Raw genomic sequence first — 19898 nt, forward strand, 5'->3', positions numbered from 1 at the left:
CATGCAATTCCTTTTTGAATGTGGAGAGATTATAGAGATTGTAACAAAAAGATACAAAGTCTGTATTTTTTCTTATTCTACTAAAGGAGCATCGCAGTCTAACAGTAACGCAAGTGACTAAAATCAAACTCAAAGAATTTAAGAAAAAAATTACATCGTCATCTTTTCTCTTTTTGAAAATACTATCTTCAACTTCTCCAACAGCTAACATGATCATCTGGACTCGCTGTAGGTTGACAAAACCACTTTCTGTAAGGTACCCCTGCAAATTAGAAAATAATACAGTTGAAAAACAAGTCTATTTTTGTAGCAAACACCCAGATATTTTTAAAGAAAAAGCAAAAAAAATTTACCCCAGTTTTGTGCACCACATTTTTATATATGTTAACCAAGCGATCAATGGCTCCCTCCCTAAAAACAAACAAACAAACGCACGCATGAGATTCTTACTATTTAAAACCACAGTGGGTATACTTGCAGGAAAAGAAAACATATTCTCAGCTACCTGATCTCCAAAGATGGCAGATGAGGAAGAAAGTCATTTCCCACAAAGAAGCACATAAAGACCCAGTCATCCACACTTCTTTCAAAATCAAAGGTGAAGGGCAAACTGGCCATGGTGAGTTCTCTTTCCAAATACTGCAAAACACACACACAAAAGGACATTAGAAAACACTGTGTATTGAGTTGAGAAATATAATGTATATAAAGCAGATATAGTCACTGCTGCAACATACCTCTCGCAAAACACATAATCGGATGAAGATAAATTCTTGTTCGGCGACAGGAAGGCTGTCTGCAAACTGATCATGCTAAAATAAAAAGAAAGCTGCATTACATCCAAGCTCACCTTAAAGTTTCATCAGCTCACTTTTAAAGGCTTACTTTGGGAGGAGTTAAGAGGTATACAAGCACAGTTTCTCAAGTTCTTACGCTAGGCATGCATTTCGCTACTTTGAATTTCTGCGAAGTTACTGATCATTTTCTCTTGCCAGCGGAAAAAAATACCACAACAAGACACTGCAAATGAGGATGTTAAGGTTTGGCGTAATAATTTTGTGCTACAAAAGTACAATTTTTTTTTATTAATACAAGAGGAAAGTTAGGTTATTACAGTAATATAATTTGCATTATGTTTCTGACAAAAACCGAACAGCAGGAACAATTCAAGGATCTCATTAAAATATGAATGAGTTTATAGATAAAAAGAATTTCTAGAAATAGCAATAATCTTACCTTGCCTTGTTTTTCTCTGGGCAAACCTTGGCAATCCTTAACCTCGTGACCCATCTGGTTACAAAGACTACACGGCTTGGGTTTATTTGGTTTAAACTCTTCCCTAATTATGGTGAAGTTTGGTTCATGTGTAGCTAAGCCAAGCATAATCAGATCAGCTACCAACCAAAAGAGAAGAATAAAACAAAATGAAGGATAAGCATTATTAAGCTTTTTTTTTTTTTAAAAAAAAAAGTTAAGTACATTCTACCTTAAGCAAGTGTGAACACACAGGTGTGTTTAGCCACAAACCACCCAGATAGCACAACTAAGTGAAAGTTAGCCCTTCAGCTAAGGATAGGGCTAGATCTTTCCACATTTATTACACAGAGCTTTCAAAAACTAACAAATACACTGGATTATTTACACAAATACAAGTTAAAGCCTAAAAACTATAGTCCAACTCAATCAGAAAACAGCACAAGAAAGCTTAGCAGGACATATTGCTAGCAAAAGAGAACTCACCGTCAGCCCCACACAGACAATGATGAGTGTTTGGGTCATGGTTTGGTTGAGCTATGCAAAAGAAAGTGACATTTAGTCAATAAAAATCATGCAAAATATATTATTACTGACTTAATTTAAACAAAACGTTCACGTTTATTTGAATGTTACCTCTTTGTCTTCTAATGTAATCCATGATTTTATGTTCACCTTCACCAGGAGCACTGGCATCAGACAAAATAACCTGTGAAATGTTTACAGATTATGTAAACAATTTATGCTGCCACAGTAAAAACCCAAACAACTTACGTCGTTCATATACTGAATCTGACTTACGAATACTTGAAATCCTAATTTGTAGTTTCAACTAAAATATTATGATGCAAAATGAAAATATTTAAGAGTTTGGAACCAATGAATAGACCTTTGTTTTTCTCTACTAATTCTAGGATGAAGTTGGCATACTGATTCGAATACCACTGAAATTATCACATCATTAACTAACGTATTTGAAGTTTCCTTCAAATTATTAGGCCCCTAAATTATCTGGGTAATCAAAACATGCACTAGAGAACTAACAGATAAAGCAGACATATGCCTGCTTCCCTTCAGATCTTCTAAACTCGCAGATACACCGATACATTACCAAATTACACACTTCCTTACGCTGATGTCCAGATGAACATGAGCGTTTATAAAACTCAAGTCTGATGGAGGGAATTAAGCAGAGTCAATTGCCCTCCAATTAGACCGCTTTAACAGCCAACTTACGGAAAATAAAGCAGAGAGCTGCATCTGAGAAGACTGACTATTCTGCCCTCTTGTACAGAGCAAACACAGGGCTGTCAGAAACAAAACTCAGTAGGGGTGGAGTGGTTGAGGAACAGGAGGACAGAATCTCAAAGTCCAGAAAGACAAGAAAGCTGACATGTATTATTTTTGTTGCCTGTCATCCATCATTAGAATAAAGGAGAAAAAGCAGCCTAGCTGAGATAGCAAACCAGTTAAAAAGGAAACAGTGAAAAGAATATATATACAATGTATCTTGACGCTTTTCCCCAAAAGCAGAAAAAGCATTCGGAAAACCCTGTCTCCCATTACATCAAATTGTGGCTTCTACTATCCAATCTTTTCATTGCTCTTAAATGAAACCAAAACAAATGGCTCCGTTAGATTGTGTTATTAGGATGAAATGTATCTCTGAAGCCCCAGCAGAACGCACAAGTTGGCCCATTATGAATAACAGCATAGTGGCAGAAGATGAGACAAATCTGTTAAATTTATACTCTTCAATCATACCCAAACCCAGCCTAATAGATCACCTTAATTTTCCTGAAGTACGAAACTGTGAAACTTACCGTCAAATTTTTCCACCCTGGGTCACTGTTCAAACGGTCAGCAATGTAATAGCGGAGACATTTAGCAAGATTGTCCATAAACTCAGTTCCCTAAAAAGTAACGGAAGAAAATAAATTCAACCATCATTCAGCCAGTGGCAATTGCTGGTTAAAGTGCAAGATTGCTTACCGGGGTAATACAGTTGCTGTCAAATCTCTCTTTCACTTCTTCTGGAGGAAGAATGCCACCTAGAGCAATAAAAACATTTAACAGAAATAAATCAATATGGAACATTAAAACCAGTTTGCCTGATAAAAAACCCAGATGGCTCCCCTGATAACAACTAATACCTATTGAAAGTTAGTTTGTTTTAAAAAAAAACCACAAACAAAAACCAAACAACAACAAAATTAAAACAGTTCTTACCATTATATTATCTCCATCTCAAAATAAAGTATTAGTACATTTACAAATGATGTTGTTACTTCAGAAAAGTGATTTCACTACCTATTCTGTGAAAAGACTGTGAAAGAAATCTCAAAGAAACTAAGCTTGCTAAATGAGATAAAACATTAGGAAATAATTATTTTCTTACATATTCTCCCCTATGTTTCCACTATCTATTCACTTGGGCTCACAAACAGGGTTACACCAACTTCTCTCATCTCTGAGCTTCATAAAGGGTCTTCGTAGTCTAGAAATGCTACAGGAAGAAATGTTAAGAAAGTCTTTGTCCTCCCTTTTTAATCTCTGCTGAGGTTACACACTGGCCCTCTCACTTGGGCTACAGCATTCATTCCTCCTGCACCGCCACCTGAATTAACTGCCCCAGCCCAGACAGCATGCTTCAGCTACACACACTCCTTTCACTCCAGTCATGTCACTCATGGAAGTTGCACTGACTTTGAGTTTAGGATTTCCAATGTCAAGTAACTACCCTTGCTCGCAGTTCATTATTCCTGCACAGCATGATTTTCATCTGATCCCTGCTTTTAAGGCTCAACTTCTCCTTTCATCAAGTCCTACAGATTTGTACTTCCTTCCGTAAGAGTTTTGGTTAGTTTTCCACTACTACGTTTATCCCTGCTCTTCTGCTCAATTTTTTTTCTAAAAGGATTCAGAGTACTCAACACAAATTCATTTCAGGCAGGAAACAGAAAAAGAAAAAAAGTGATATTTTATCTTAATTCTTAACTTTGGAAAACACAGATCCATTCTTCTGTAGCTTTGCTATCCCCCCCTTCTCCTAGTAACGGACAGGAAAATATCCACTGAGCAAGACATCCCTTTTCTAACCCTCAGTGAAGCATTCAAAACAAACAAGGTGACTCTCACTTGAAAAAACTCAGATACGGCCACAGTTCTACCTTTTGCCAGAATTTCTTGTCTTATTTTTTGCTTCTCTTCAGCAGCTTCCATGCCCTCCTTTGATGCTCTGAATCTTCTCGACCGCTGTTGATTCATTTTTGCACGTGGAGCCTAAAAAAGGCATCATAATGATTGGTTCAGTTATTGCATCTGGACAATCGTTTCCTTTCCAGAGAAGTCTTTTGAAATTGTTCAGTCTGCGATTACCATTTAACAAGGCATCAGCCTGAACTCTAACTGAAACAGGGATTTCTGTTCCTCCCTCACGTCACCACTAGCTCTCATATGGCAGCACAGGGAGCTGGACATGTTTCTAAAAAGGTCTCTCTTAAGCTTCCCTGTGAGGTAAGCCAGCACCAGGCACAGCTGTGTCCTCATCTCAGAAACACACAATGCTCAAGGATTCAAAGTTTCCCTTGCAAAATAAATGAAACTTAATAGAGTTACATGTATCTGGGAAGCATTATTCATTCCATACCCTTTCTCCAACTAGAAACTCTTTTGAAAATAAAAATACTACCGCAGACAGTAGTTAGCTATTACTTACAGCAGGTATGTTGGGATTTTTAAAAGGATACATCAACATTTAGTTGGGATTACTTCTATAGACACATGTATGTTAGGAATTCCTGCACCCGAATTCAGATTAAACATCTTTTTACTTAATGATACTCATTTTACCTTTGAGAAACTGAAAAGCCTAGAAAAACAACCAAAGCTTAAGAGGCCTACCAGCAGTCTGCTAGGCCATTTTGGCATCTCTCAGTAGGATTATGCAATCTGGATAGAAAAATACTCAGTAAAGCAAAGTTATTAAGAAGAGGGGGTATCTTTCATTAGACCAACTGCGGTACCAAGGGGAGATGAGAATCAGGTATGGAGGAAGACAAGCTTCAAAAGCACCTTAAGGCTAGCCTGTGAAATATTCCACAGCACAATTCATTCACTGCCCATTTTAAGTGTATCTGCTTAAATGGTTTTCTGGTCTTTCCCAGCCTGCAGCATAAATTATTACCGAAGCCACAGAACGGAGGAACATAAGTAGTTTCGGAGCGTTACTGTCTTATGGATGTTTCCTGCTTTTCAGAAGCAAAGTTCAGACTGCAACAGACTACATTAGCCAGCTCACATAGCCCCGTGGACAACAAAACTCATTAATACTTTTAATTCCCCTCACTAAAATTAAATTAATAGTACATTTTACCTGTAGCTTCTCATTTTAGAAAACTATTTCCCAAAGCACCTTAGAAGAGCAGATGGCATCTACCCTAATTTTATAAACAGTCTTTACAAGGAACTAAATACATCAATACTTACTACTCCATCTATAGCCATGTAAAGAAGTCGCCTTGGTCTTACAATGTTGAAGATCCTGTCAATATACTCGAAAATCGCAACCATCATTTCATCTTCATTTTTGGGCGCTGGCCTAAAACATAGAGCATTCAGTTTAACTTCTGAAGTGCTATCAATAAATCCTATTTGTAAAGAGACAAAAAAATTGCCTTACTTGTCTTCTGGATGTGTACAAGGGTGAATTATACCATTCATATCCAAATACAGGTTATCAAACTCCACCTCATTAGGGTTCGGTTTGCTTGTATCGATTGGAGCCTTGACGCCATTGCACTCTTTAGCCTGTGAACACATTCAAAACAAGTGTTTCCGTACACGATTAGAGAAGTATCACAAATAACCCACAGAGGCATTAAGGTGCAGACTCATAAAACTTCATTTTTTTTCAAGGGAAGTAGAATAAAAGAGAGCAACAAGCTACCCACCTAATTACATGAAAGTGCATGTTTACACTATTAAAATAGCACTTTTTTTTTTTTTAGATGTTTATATACTAGCACAACTAGAAGACATTGTGATGTGTTACGGCAGAGTTGGTTCATTTCTGTTGATCAGCATGTATTATAAACAAGAAGTTTCCACACCTCATATTATTCAAGAAAGTGATTCCTCCTACTACCAGGGCCATCCTGACTCCCTCAAAATTTAGTAACAGGACTTCTAAGTTTATAATACGATGCTATAACTCTAGCATGATAACTAAGAACTATCAAAATCTTCCTACTTTAAACACTTAGTTCCCCAGAGCGGCACACCCAAACAAACTTGCACCTCTGCCTTTTTCTAACTGCAAACCAGCATTTAAGTTACATAGACAACACGGGGAGGCAGGGCAGTAAAAGTGATTCACCTGTGGCTGAGGACATATTGGAGCCCAGCTGATGGCATGACAAGCTTCCCAAAGCATATCAGCACATCCTGGTGAGCCAAGGATGACCGAGATTTAACTAGAAAGAGGGCTCTTCCCAGCTTCCTCTACACAAAGAAATGAGATCCTTTCAGATCCCACCAGACAAATCTCCAATTTGGGTATACATGTACTACTTTTCTTGGTGACTATCAAATGCACCAAGATGCTCAAAACCCTGAACTCTTCAACCTCTGCCTCCAAGTTTGCCTGTGGATATATTTGGAATACTAAATAAAATGCAGTCCTTACCTCCCACTTTTGAAAATAACTACACTTTTGACTATAATGCTTCACTTCCTTTACATCAGTGCTTTTTGTTCTGCCAGGCTGCTGCCTAATGACCATGAAACCCAGGCCACAGCGCACATGGTAAACTTGATGCTAAACTACAATCACCCTAAACCACCTACAGCCACCGGCGTTCCTGTACTTCTTTGATGTTCTTGAATGCTTACAACAAGCTACACGAGATAAATCCAGAAGCACAAAGAAAACAAATCTCAGCTGAACTGGAAGTAATAAATACTACCACTTTATTTTGCATACACTGTCATGTCAATGATAAGTAACTATCTAGGTGAACAGAACAGTCTCTCTAATCAGCCCCAGAGACTGCAGTTGGCACTATAATACCTATATAAAAAAAAAAAGTCATCCCCTTCTCTCAAGCTGTTAAAGCAAGCAGTTTTGAAACGCTGGCGATCGTTTCAAAGAGTGGCTCCTCTACAAGGTGGATTATCACACCACGTTCGATTTTGTTTCCTCACCATACATTTGCTTTCTTGTTTTGTTGTGTTTGGGTTTTTTTTTAGCTTGCTCAAAGGCAATTAGCGACACTTATAGTGACCGCGAGCAACTCGGCATTCTCCCTTTCAAAGCAATACCACCAGGCAAACACATAAACCACTGAATTAAACACCAACAGCACCAGTGAGGGAAGAGACATGAGCTGATAAAGAAAAAGTCAAATGAATTTTCAGAGAAATTATGACTGGAAAAAGGTTATATCATAAAGTTAGAATGAAGCATACTCTCGAATAGCTTGGCATAAAGCGAATTAAAATAAAAAAAAAGAATGTCATGTTATTACGTAAAGGCTATGATCACACGATTGCATAAAACAGGACAGAAAAATGTGAAAGTGCCGGTTTTTTCACTCATGTGAAACTTATTGGTAGCTTGTGAAACAACATCAAGCACTTCCTCTGAACTTACATTTGCAGGCTTGCTACCTACTAGTCATTAAATGAGTTTCCCACATCTCTAGTACAGAGCTCAAACTATCAGATTCAAAAGGAAAAAAAACCCCAAACACTTTACACATCGTACCATTGACTTTCTTATGATTCTCCTGCTTGGAGTAGCAGCAGAACTAGCTGAACTTATCCCAGTCTTAAAACGCAAAAATGAAAGCCTCTAAAGCAAAGCAGCGTTTTACTTGGTATTTAAATTTTCCACAGTTATAGGTACGGAATTATTTCAGGACAATTTTGTGAAGTCCCTTTTAAATAATCGAACACTAAGTCCCTCTATTTCACTTCTTTAAAACACATAAAATTTCTGCTAATTCGCATCATTCTTCTAATCCAAATTAGTCAAATCCTGAGAGATGAAATCTTGACCACCGTTGGCTTCTTTTACTGAATTTTACAGAACACACACACACAAATCACTTGGTTTTAGCAGAAACTAATTGTCAGGTGCAAACGTTGTACTGTAGCTTGCAGTTTTAATAAAGTTACTCTGGGCAACCAAGACCTACAATTTTAAAAGAAGAGCATTTGCTCTGGTTTATATCAGATAACGGGACAAGAAGCTTGCCTTGTGTTCTACTTGATCTTTCATCAAACCTCTCGCCAGAGCTAACTGTGACTCAGAAGATATCAAAGGCTTACAACTATGTGATATGGGAAATAAAATTGCCCCCGTCACAGATCTTATTTTCAGTCTTGAAGGTAAAGCAAAATAAGTATGATCTGTTTTAGATGGCTTCGAAAGCCATTCAGTTCTCATTTGCATACCACTATGTCAGCAACTTTACCATTACATCCTCATAAACCTATCAGATTTTTAATGTAACAGCCTTGTAAAAGGTTTAAGTATCTGGGAGTGATATCTCTTGTGATAGAACTAAACTGTTCACTTTTAATCTACAGCCTCTTTTGAAACCATTGAAAATAGATCTTCAAATACGATACTTTAGTTGCGCTTTATTAATTCTTATGAATTTGATTAAGAATATTCTCTCCTGGATTTCATATTATCTTCAAGATCTTCCTCTTATTCTTCCTGCTCAGCTTAAGAAGAAGATTAATCAGATTTAAGAAAAAGAAATAATCTAGCAAGGTAAGAGAACAAGGATCAACTTTTTAATATTTCAGAGAGACAAGCTACCGGGAGATATAAAATTTCTGATTAGAGAGATTTATAAGCAATCCTAAAATACACACAGAGCTGATTACATCGTGAGAGAAGTTTAAATCCATCTACAGTAAGACAAACTACAGCTTCTCACCACTGTCCTAGTCAGCTCTCAAATTTATGACTAGATCTGAATATAAAAAAATTGTAATGAATATGATTTATCCATGTGCTGTCCTTACTGTAATTGCAATGTGCTCTTAAGTTGGAAGAAAGCAACGTGGATGAGGACATCAAGATCTGAGACTTCAGTTAAGGTAAATCTAACTTGGCCTAATGGAATTTGTCATATTTCCCCCATTTCTTTTAATAAAGAACATTCGTTGTTACAAGCTCAATTATTAAACACACAAAAAAGGACATACAATCCCAAACCCAGTAAAATGAGACTATACAAACCTTTATTTTACCCAAACATTAGAGCAGTTTTGGTTAAATAAAGATTAATCTAAGTGTTTACAAATATGATAAAAGAGATAAGCCTTCAGCTCTTAGAGAAAACTGTAATTGTTACAGATTGCAGATACTTGCAGTTTAAATCGTGACTGCTTTTAAATACACAGATCTTAAAGCATTATCCAGAAACAGCTGGACAAGCTTATAAGACTAAAATGTAAAACATCCATTTATAGTAGAGACAGAGGTGTAAAAGAATCTACTTTATATCGTCAAAACTCCATTTGCATCCTTTTGATCAGAAGAACACTGCTTCAAAACGTCACAACTAAACCTCACCTCGTGGGCTTTTTGCTGTTCCTGAGCACTAAGGATATTTTATCAGCATAGTCATAAATGTGACAGATAACTGACCGATCTGCTGTCCCCACAGTCTAACTTTATGGCTGGAATGGATGTTCATTCACTCAAGTCAACCTTTGATGTAAGGAAGGAAAGGCAGATTTGGTGAATGAAAGGCTTGGACCATGCAGCCAGTTGTGACGCTGACTATAAGCAAAAGACCAAACTGTTCACCTTTGTCAGTTCCCTACTTTGATGAAATGGGGATGATGCAAACCAACCAGCGTGAGTGGAAGACAATGGGTAGGATATGTGCACACACCTTCAGACGTTAGTACTCCAAAGATACACAGTCGGGAGAAGGCGAATGCGTCAACAGGCACACGCTCAATAGCTGCACTGCTAGAGACACGTCATTCTCTAAATCCCCCCAATACCCGTGCCACCCACTTCACCCTGGCAGATGCAAACATGACACACTATCCCCGAGAGCCCGCTAAACTGAGGGTTACTCAGAAAAGATCATATAAGAGACACAAAAAACAAGCTTGGTAAAGCAACCAGGACAATCGCTGCTAGCTACTAACAGCTTATTCCAGAGTAAGCACTCATATGAGCAGCTAATAAACTATACTTGTAAACCCACAAACCACTTTTTTCTATAATAGTTCCCCCAGGCAAGCAAATCCTCAAATCTTATCTATCCACTGGAGTAAAAAATTCACTTCTTGCAGCTACAGGTAAAATCAGCTTTACTTTTCTCTCATGCTAAGAGAGGCTAACTGAAACTACAATGGTAATAAAGCAAAACAGTAACTCACAGTTTTATGTGTGTAACATTTGATTAATCCAAATCTACAAGTCTGTTTCACAACCTGAATTTGAAACAGAAAAACATCCAGCCTGTAACAAGAACTGAATACTAAAACTGATCCGCCTGCCACCTGCATACATTGAAAACTTCCTGAAGGCAGGCAGGTAATACATGCGATCAAAAAAGCCCAGTATCAATACATAATTCAATCACTTCACTCTCTTCTCTACCTTGCCCACACATTTCTATCTCCTTCACAGTACGGTGTTTCCCAAATGCGAGGCACATCTCTCCCAGGGAAGGAGAGGTGGTTGCGCAAAGGCAGAAGCCGCAGCACATGCTCAGCAGCCGGGACACGAACAAAACCAGTTCGTGTTAAATGTTCGTAACACGTTCAGTTAAAAACAGTTTTACGACAAAGAGCAGAACCCAGCTAGTACATCCTGACAAAAGATGACACAAAATATTTGGAAAAGCGTACAGGAAAAACAGTTTGGGAAGCACGAACTCAAGAGTCTGTCTGCTCAGAAAAGCTTTGGCTAAGTTAGCCCCAAAGAGAATAACTTGCACGTACACTGCACTGTAAAGCTACCGGAGTGCAGCTACTGAAATCCTGTGTGAGCCTGTGCTGTTGCTGAAGCAACATCCCCACCCTCGCTGTCACCTTCCACCTCCCACCACATCCCTTAGGATGGCACAAGCATTCACACGGCTGCAGTGACGTGCACAAAAGAACCAGCCTATCTGAGAACCTGCCAGGCAAAAACAAACCAACAAACGCTACTTCAGCTGCGTTACTTCCTAGGAAGTGCTCCCCCGATAACCGCAGAGACCTCCGTGCTGGTGCCAGGGGGACGACAAACATAAGCTGAAGGCAGTGACCAGCCAGGCAAGAGGTGGGTTGGTGAAGACCACCTGTGGAGCCCACCAACTAGTCTGGGACTAAGTCCTCACCAAATAGCATCTCCTATTGCTGTGAAAAGCCACGTTTTAGAGGATGTGTTTGGAAAAACCAGCTCCCTGTTTGTGCAGGGAGTTTATCCTATACTATCCTACACTAGTAAATATCAGCAATGAGACAAAATAAAAAGCTGAAGCTGCTCAACGCCGAAGAGCACAACTACAGACTTGTTTTAAGTCTTGGATTCAAGCATGATATCCTGTGTTGATGGACGCTTTAAAAAAAAATAAATAAAATACCAGAGTAAAGCAGGAAGCTGTAGAAAGACTAATACGTGAAAGAAAAGACTGACAAAAATAACGAGCAAGATCTGAAAGCGGCACAACTGGGAAGTATTCAAATACGTGGAGAACGAGAGCCCAAGGAAGTGTCCGCACAGCAAGATATCGTTTTAATCTCACCAAAAAAAAGGGAAAAAAAAAAAAAAAGCGCAGCTACGAAGGCCAGCTCAGTTCCTTCTCAAACGCCCCACTCCTGCCCTCACTCTCCCGTGCCCACAGCCCCGAGAGGGGGCCTGGCCCGGGAGGGGGGAGCACGGCACGGGACGGGACGGGACGGCACGGGACGGGACGGCACGGGACGGGACGGGACGGCACGGGACGGGACGGCACGGGACGGGACGGCACGGGACGGGACGGCACGGGACGGGACGGCACGGGACGGGACGGGACGGGACGGGACGGCACGGGACGGGACGGCACGGGACGGCACGGGACGGGACGGCACGGGACGGGACGGGACGGCACGGGACGGGACGGGACGGGACGCGGGGGGGGGGGGCGGTGTGGGAAGCCCGCCTCACCTTCTCCTCCACGCAGTTGACGATGATGGAGGGGTACTTGCGGCTGAGCCAGCGAAAGAAGGCCGGGACTCCCATGGCGGGCCCGGGGCGCGGGGAGCGGCGGCGGCGGTGCCGGGCGAGGCGACGAGCAGCGCTTCCGGGGGCAGAGGGCAGCGCGGGGCACCATGGGGGAGGGCGCGCGCCCGCGGCGGCGGCGGCAGGGGATGCGGTCACGTGAGGCGCACGCGGCGCGGCCGCCATCTTAGAGGCGGTCGCGTCAGAGCGCGCAGGCGCGGGGTCGCTACGGCGGCGTGAGGGGAGAGGCGGCGGGGAGGGGGACTGGGCTCGTTCTACCCTGTCCTGAGGGGCCTGCGGCCTCAGCGGTCCCTTGAATGTGTTGGGGGGGCTCCTTAGGCACAAAGGTGACAGTCTGAAGGGAAAAGCTTAGGGCAGACTGGCGCCTGAGGTAGCACTGCATGCTCTCCTTGCTCTCAGATGGGGTCCTGTGTCAAAACTTCCCCTCAATTAAGAGAAAGCCCTGCTAAAATGAAAGTAGCTTTTCCAGCGTGGGGTGATTTCCCGCTCCTGTGGGATGATTTAGGCAGAAGGCATGACAAAATGCTTCAGGGCATGGCTGCACTACCAAAGCTAATGCTGTCAGCCTGCCGCCACAGTAGAGAAATGGGACTGAAGGGTGAGGCGCTGCAAAGAGGCCTTTTCTCCTTCGGAAGGAGAAAAGGAGCCGTTGGCAGCAGTTTAAAAGGATGGTGAGGGCGCTGGCAGGAGGGCGGAGGGGCAGCGGGAGCTGAGGGGACGCTGGCAGGAGCAGCGAGTGTGAAATGGCTTGGTGAGATGCGTGACGGTCGCAACAGGCAGCGTAAAGAACCCCCGTCCCATCGCTTTGCCCGTTGCATAAGCAAATACTATTAAGTTAGCCGTTTGACAATGTTCAAATGGAATTAAACCTTCAGATATTAAACAGGATTAACACAAGGAAGATTTTGTGCTCTGCCGTGTCCTGTCACTATACACCAACTTCATTAGGAGGGCAGTGATGGGGGCGAGGACATGAAAAAGCAGCCTGGGAATCATTAACAAAAATAACAAAATCTCAGCAGTGCTTATTGAGTCAACGCCGCTGATTTGGGGAGGGGAGAGGAACCTTGCTACCTTGCTGTAGAACAAATTAACCCAATATTGTAGTTCTCATTATTCTTAGCCTCACTTAGCTGTTGTTAAGCCATTTTCTGTTGTCACTCCTCTTAATAAAATCTGTGACTTGAATAAATTTCCCCAGCAACTTTGTATTGGCACCACATCTGTGGTATCAGCTAAAGATTGTCCTTTATCTGTTCCTTACAAAACGTACCCTGATTGAAGTTTCCTATTGTACTGCTTCTCTTCCTGGAATTTAGTATAGAGTAAGACAGCTTAGTATTAACATTTTGTTTGTATTGATGGGCAATCAGTTGTTTTTCTGATAATGCTAAAGAAAACAGAAGACAGCAGCACTAGCAAATGCAAATGAAATATGATCATCTTATCTTATAATTACTTGCATAAACAAGCGCTGAAAAAAATTAATACTGCAACAAACATTTCCTTGAAAAGTCAATCTACATTTTGCTTAAAAAAAAAAAAGAATCAAAACCAAAACAAAACCCAAACCCTTACAAATATCCTAAAGCAAAACTCATGCTGCAGAAACTTAAGACCTGGCACCCTCGGTGAAGGAGCCTGCCTGGTACTTGCTAGAGGAAAGCCCAACTTTTTAAGGACAAGATGGGGAAGGCAGGGGCAGCTGGGCGGGAGGGCTGCTTTTATGCCAGGTGTGCACCAGCAAACTAAAAAGTCTTTTCTTGCGCAGGAGGCAGTAGCAGAAGTCTGCCACTGGAGAAGAATAATCCTGTTGACAAACAGCAGTAACAGTTTCTGCCTAACGTCCGACTTGGAGCAGGGATGAGCTCCTTTCTCAGTTATGACCTTCTCTGGAGGAAGCGACCGCCAGCTCCATTGGCTTCCCCATGAGCGGTTCTCCACTCCCTGAGCTCTCACAAATGCAGCCACCGCCTCTGCGTGTTGCGCTTCTCTCTGAAGGGCCTCGGAGACAGGGCAGCCTGCCCACACAGGCTCCATTTCGGCTCACCAGATCAGCGCACTCAACCGGCATTTTTCTGTCAGCCCCTATGTGCTAACTGGTGTTTGTCAGCAGACGAACAGGGTGCGAGCTCAAGTTCCACCTCACAACTGCGTGCATTTGACACGTGAAGAAAGAACGTAGCACCAAGTTGTTGCACATACGCAGCAGGGATACGGGAAGGCTTCGTTACAGTATTTTCCATAGATGACTGGCATGCTGATTTAAATCTTTTAAGGCTGTATTGATTACAGTCCCCCTGTCCATCAGCATCATCTGTCATCATCTTCGGGCTGCCAGTATGACAGCTGTGAAGGAGCAGAGTAAAGTTGACTGGCAGAATGTTTTGCATCTAATGAGTCTGCGCACAATAAGTGTATAATAAATAATGCTTTGGAGGAACTCGGCTATCGCTTAAACACCAAAAGAGAGATATTGCCTTAGCAGAAGCTCCCAAAGCCATCTGTCATCTGTCATGAGTTGCATGTCTGTGGCTGAGCTGGACGGAGGGAATGGAAAGCACCAAAGATTGCTGATGGGCGCCCTGTATCATGCAAGGAGATATAAAGTGGGCTGACATCAAGAACCCGGAATCACTCAGGAAGAGCTTAAAACTACAAAGGCATTGTGGATTTGATGCAATATTACTTAGCTGCGCAGGCTGCTAGAGAGACTTTTTCCAGATGAACCTTGGTCTGACATTCACTGAAAAATCACGTAGCAATAGTCTGTCTGTGGTGCGACATACTGGTGAGCTGACGCTTAGCAGATGGCTAGGACCATCAGGAATGAATTACCGCGGCTTAGGGATGATCAGGAAAAAGCAGCAAGGAGCAATAGCCCAGGCACCAGCCCTCAGATGGTGGGTTCAGGTATTGGTTCTGCTACAAGTCTCCTGGGTGACACTGAGCCTGCAGTACACAAAGGACAGTAACATGCTGCTAGGAGAAGACTACCGAGGAGCCCCTAAACCTATCTGGTGGTCCACCCAGAGCAGCAGCACCATGGGTGCTAGCCCTTCCGGTCCTACTGCTGTCGCATTGCAGATTTTCTTTTCCACTGTCACAATTTGCAGGGCAGTCCTGCGATTTCCTCGATTCCCCCCCTGAGGCTTTGATAGCCGAGTGTTGACTGAGGTTGGTCATAGCAATGAAGAGTCAGGAGCTGCACCACCCTCTCCAGCAGCCTAGCGCGGCCTGTGCTATCACTTGGCACATGGGAATTGCTGCTTTGGGAAACAGGAGACCTCCCATGGTCCCCATGGGCTGCCTGCTCCTCCTCTCTGTGCACCTCCCATCCCTCGACCAACTTACCTGTCACACACCACAGGGGCTTCTCTGTGGGGCAGTGGTCCCACAGGACACGGGGAGTCAGCAGGTAAAAAGTGGGAAGGAGGGGGAGATTTTTGCTGTTTTTCTGGCCAAGGCTGTATCAGCTAGCCCTCCTCTGAAGGGAGGGATCACAGGAGCCTTAATCCAAAATAGCCTGTGGTTGAAGGGACGTGGAAAGCCCAGTGCAGTGGGGGAGGGCATTAGAGCCTTCAGTGAAGTCCAGCTTTAGTCCTTTAGTCAAGTCCAGCTGTCTCACATGACATCAGCCCTGGTCACACACTCATCCAGCTCCATCCTTCGCGCAGCTGACTATCCAGTTGTTGGAATATTCAACACTGCACCATTGCCAACGTCAGACAGAAAACCACGGGATTAAAAGCAAGCCAGCAGACATCTGTACTAAGGGTTTCTTCTCATTTTCAGGCCTTCTTGCAAACCTTGATTTCATATTCTTGAACTCGTCTCAGACTACACGCTCTTTTTATTAAACTGAGTTTTGTTACCGTTTCAAAATTGGTTTTGATGGACTGGGCCCCAAGATCGGTGCCTGTATTCAAAGATGCAGTACTGCTTTGCAGCAGAGTTTAATTGGGGTGCTGTTTTTTGCTTTTGAACTTATCGTAATTATGAACAGATTTTTTTTTTTTTTAATATGTCCCCTGGTTTCTCCCTTCGAAAGAAAAATCTCATGTTTAATGAACTTAATTTTAGATAAAAGGAATTAAAAGAAGAAAATTAAAAATGCATGAAGCTCCTAGAGTCATCCAATTACTGTGATGTCCATACAGCAATGCCGGCATGGATTTTACAAAGCAAGTAAAAGCAGAAAATCACTGAGGCTCGCCACATGTAAATGCTGCTCTGTTCCAAAATGTGCTGAATTAGAAATGTACGATTTATGCATTTCTTCTTCTTGATCTGTTGCAGAAGAAGATAAAGATCAAACATGCCAGCCCGCCCTGAGTAGCATATGTATGCATACCCAGAATGCTTGCCTGCTTTTTTCAAAACCACATCTAGCTCTGTAGTGGAAGTATGAGAATACATACACGCGTCCGAAGAGGATGGTCTTTGCACTCGCAGCAGCCGGGCTGGTGAGAGGCAGTGGCACTGCTGAGCAGCTTGCAGTAAAGCGGAGGCCAGGCCGATTTGGCCGTGAAATACCGCTGTCAATTCCAGCTTGCTGCTGATTGACTCCTCACCTGCGACGGCCTCTTCCTGCCTGCCATGCAGAAGGGTGACCCATCACGGGGGTCCTGCACCTTTCCTGCTGGCACCGGGCAGGAGATGCTCGCTGTGAGCAGGGGTCTGCGGACAAGCAGCTCCCAGCCCCAGTAACAAAGAGACAGGACACTATACAGAGGGATCCAGCTCCCCCCCTGAGGAGGAGGTTGTTTTATAGACAGCCCCCGCCCTCTGAGGTGATAATGCTCAGAGATGAGCACTGTCACATCCACTGAGCAAGTGGATGTCTCAGGACTTGTCTTCATTTATTCCCCCAAAACAAATATATCACAAAAAGGCTCAGCCTCATGGGGCAGGATTGCCGTCAGATCAGGAAAACACTTAGCAGTTAAGAAAAAGCACACGTACAAGGAGGCCGTGCATAGTACCAAGTAATATTTATTTTGTATTTAAATTTTCTTTGACTATAAAGTGATGAGCTGCACTTTAGGCAGTGGCACTCTCAATATGTACAAGATGATACTGTTTATTTCTTCCCAAAAGCGAGCTGGGGAATCTTAATCATAGAAGTCATCAAATTCGTCTGCTTCTGTGCTGTGAGTTTGTGGGCGCAAAGCAGCCTCTATCTCGGAGCTGCTGTCATCAGATTCGCCCCAGAAAGCTGAGGGTGAGGAGAAAAAAAGAAATAACTATAAAAATCTTTTCCCCGTTTTTGTCATTTATGTCACAGACATGATCATTTTACAGCTCTCTGGAGGCAGACAGACACCGCGGCTTATGGAGCAGGTCGGAGTTACGAAGACCGCAAGACCGAGGTGTGCGTGTGTTCCCGATCCAGCGTGCTGTCAACACGTTCGTGGTCTCCGATAATGGAGCTGCGGTGCCCAAACAGTGGGCTCATTCAGATGTCCCACTTCATTGTTCCTCAAGGTAGCTGGAGAGAACATTTCCACTCCAAGCAATTTACTTGACCAGCTGCTGCTTGAATTACAGCTTTGTCTATTATGTTCCACTTTCTTCCTCTACTTGACCCTGCGGTGAAGTCACAATCGGAGCATGACATCACAGAGTTGGCATAAAAATGGCAATGATGTCACAAATGAAAAATCACCACTCTGAGACAGGATCAAGTACAGGCAAGATTGACTTCGAACAACTGCATGACTTTAACAGACAGCTCTGGGAATTAGCAAACAGTTTCACTAAAATAAACAGAATCACATTTAAATTCAGAGTCCCTGAGAGATTCCTCAATATGTAAATTCACTTGACCCATGGGGGGGGGAGCAAAAAGCATGGCACACAAGGAAGCGCAAGTCAAGCCCACAGTCACTCACAGAACTGCGCCGTCTGCCTGTTCCTAACCACTTTCAGAGGGCTGCTGTTTGTCCAAAGTCAGCGCAACAGCCGCAATGCCCCAAATTGAGGTGTAAGACTCAGAAATCGGGATTCAGGCAGCAGGAGAGAGGAAGGCTGTCATCCCTCATACAGAAATTTCAGCTCCTGTTCGACTGAGGCGCTGTTAATGTGTTCGGTGCTTTTGATGGCACAAGCTATATAAACATCTTATCTACAAATGCAGCAGCTGCATCTTTCATCCTATATCCCCGGCCCCCTGGACTGCAGGTCTGCGCTCGGCCAGGAATGGCGGAGTGGTGCCGGCTGTGCCCTGTGCTCGCTCCCCACGCTGAACACCTGGGAAGAGGCTGAACACGCCAAAGGCTCCAAAAAATTAAACTGCCTAGCAGAGAAGGAAACAGGGTGGGGATGCGAGAGCACCCTTCAGACGGCACCAAAGCAGCCATCATTTATGGCATCCTTAAGTCAGCTCAGATGCCACACCTCTAAAACGTGTTCTGTACCATTCTGGGCTGCACAGCACCTAAAGCTGAGCTTCAGGCAAAGAGCTCCCCGCTCCCAGCGCTGACTTCGCTTATGGGAGGCTCCATTAGAGGTGACTTCAGACACCAGTGGTCCTTACAGCGGTTAAAAAAGGAAAATAAAACGCAGAGGAGAATGAAAACATGCAGGAACCAAACACCAATTTAAAAGAAAGCCTGTTTGCTCATGGAAAAAAAAAATTGTTCCCGATGCACACACATGGCCGCGCAAGCACCTTTGCATGCCTGCCTGGTGTAACTATGCAAATGCATGTGCTGCTGCCCACCCACTTCTGCAACCCCTCTTTCAAATGGAAGATCGAGAAAACGTCAGCTTTTCCCTTCTCTGGGTTTTCTCCTACCTGCTATTTGCTACTGTTTGATTTAAACCCTGAAGCAGAGATCGCTACTCCCTCCACATCATACGCACTATGAAACACGTCCTCTTTGGTCCAGAATTTGTCATCATCAGCTGTTTGCTGGCTCCTGTGTTGAGGCAGGGGAAATTCTACGCTTTCCCATCTCCTTATGCTCATAGGTTACACAGTTCCATAGTGTTATTCTTGGAGGTTTTCTACAATATAAATTACACTTGCAAAGACATCGATTTTAAGTAGCGTAACATTTGTTTCTTACCTTTGGATTTTATAGCAGTTACCATTCCCTTCCTGGTTTCAGTCCTGTAGAAGAGACAGATTTCAAATAATCAGCATAACGTCACAAAATTAAAAGAATGTAAGTTGACTTTTTTTAAAAAAAAACCTGTCAGATCGTTTAAAAAAAAAAGTCTGTAACTTCTGTAACTACTTTTTTTTTTTTAAATAACTATTTTATCACTGATTTCTTCACCTTTATGTCGTTTAAAAGGTGGAGAAATTAACATGCAGCAGGGACATCGGTCCAGATGTTCAGGCAGTGCAAACTGGAGTCATTCCTTGGTAACAGCACCGATTTACACC

The 19898-nt window shown here is 42.8% G+C and overlaps 2 protein-coding genes across 7 annotated transcripts in view; both read right to left on the bottom strand.

The window, feature by feature from the left end:
• Positions 1 to 12679, bottom strand: part of XRN2 (5'-3' exoribonuclease 2) — a 51000-nt gene extending 38321 nt beyond the window's left edge. The window contains exons 1-13 of the mRNA XM_074578679.1: positions 12428 to 12679; positions 5936 to 6063; positions 5743 to 5854; positions 4425 to 4536; positions 3247 to 3305; positions 3078 to 3167; positions 1891 to 1963; positions 1741 to 1791; positions 1237 to 1394; positions 738 to 812; positions 506 to 639; positions 354 to 411; positions 155 to 262 (exon numbers count right to left, since the gene is read on the bottom strand). Of these exons, the coding sequence (XP_074434780.1) occupies positions 155 to 262; positions 354 to 411; positions 506 to 639; positions 738 to 812; positions 1237 to 1394; positions 1741 to 1791; positions 1891 to 1963; positions 3078 to 3167; positions 3247 to 3305; positions 4425 to 4536; positions 5743 to 5854; positions 5936 to 6063; positions 12428 to 12667 (1398 nt within the window). The 5' untranslated portion in view covers positions 12668 to 12679. The remainder of the gene's footprint in view (positions 1 to 154; positions 263 to 353; positions 412 to 505; positions 640 to 737; positions 813 to 1236; positions 1395 to 1740; positions 1792 to 1890; positions 1964 to 3077; positions 3168 to 3246; positions 3306 to 4424; positions 4537 to 5742; positions 5855 to 5935; positions 6064 to 12427) is intronic.
• Positions 12680 to 17470: 4791 nt separating this feature from the next.
• The window catches only part of KIZ (kizuna centrosomal protein), a 50403-nt gene continuing 47975 nt past the window's right edge, over positions 17471 to 19898 (bottom strand). For 5 of the 6 annotated variants that reach the window (XM_074578683.1, XM_074578685.1, XM_074578682.1 and 2 more), the window contains 2 exons: positions 19576 to 19619; positions 17474 to 17720 (listed from right to left, as the gene is read on the bottom strand). In XM_074578683.1, the coding sequence (XP_074434784.1) occupies positions 17617 to 17720; positions 19576 to 19619 (148 nt within the window). In that variant the 3' untranslated portion in view covers positions 17474 to 17616. Of the gene's footprint in view, positions 17721 to 19575; positions 19620 to 19898 lie in introns of all 6 variants that reach the window. The other variant, XM_074578681.1, reaches the window with a different exon arrangement.

This window comes from Larus michahellis, chromosome 3, assembly GCF_964199755.1.
Source record: "Larus michahellis chromosome 3, bLarMic1.1, whole genome shotgun sequence".
Lineage (NCBI taxonomy): Eukaryota > Metazoa > Chordata > Aves > Charadriiformes > Laridae > Larus > Larus michahellis.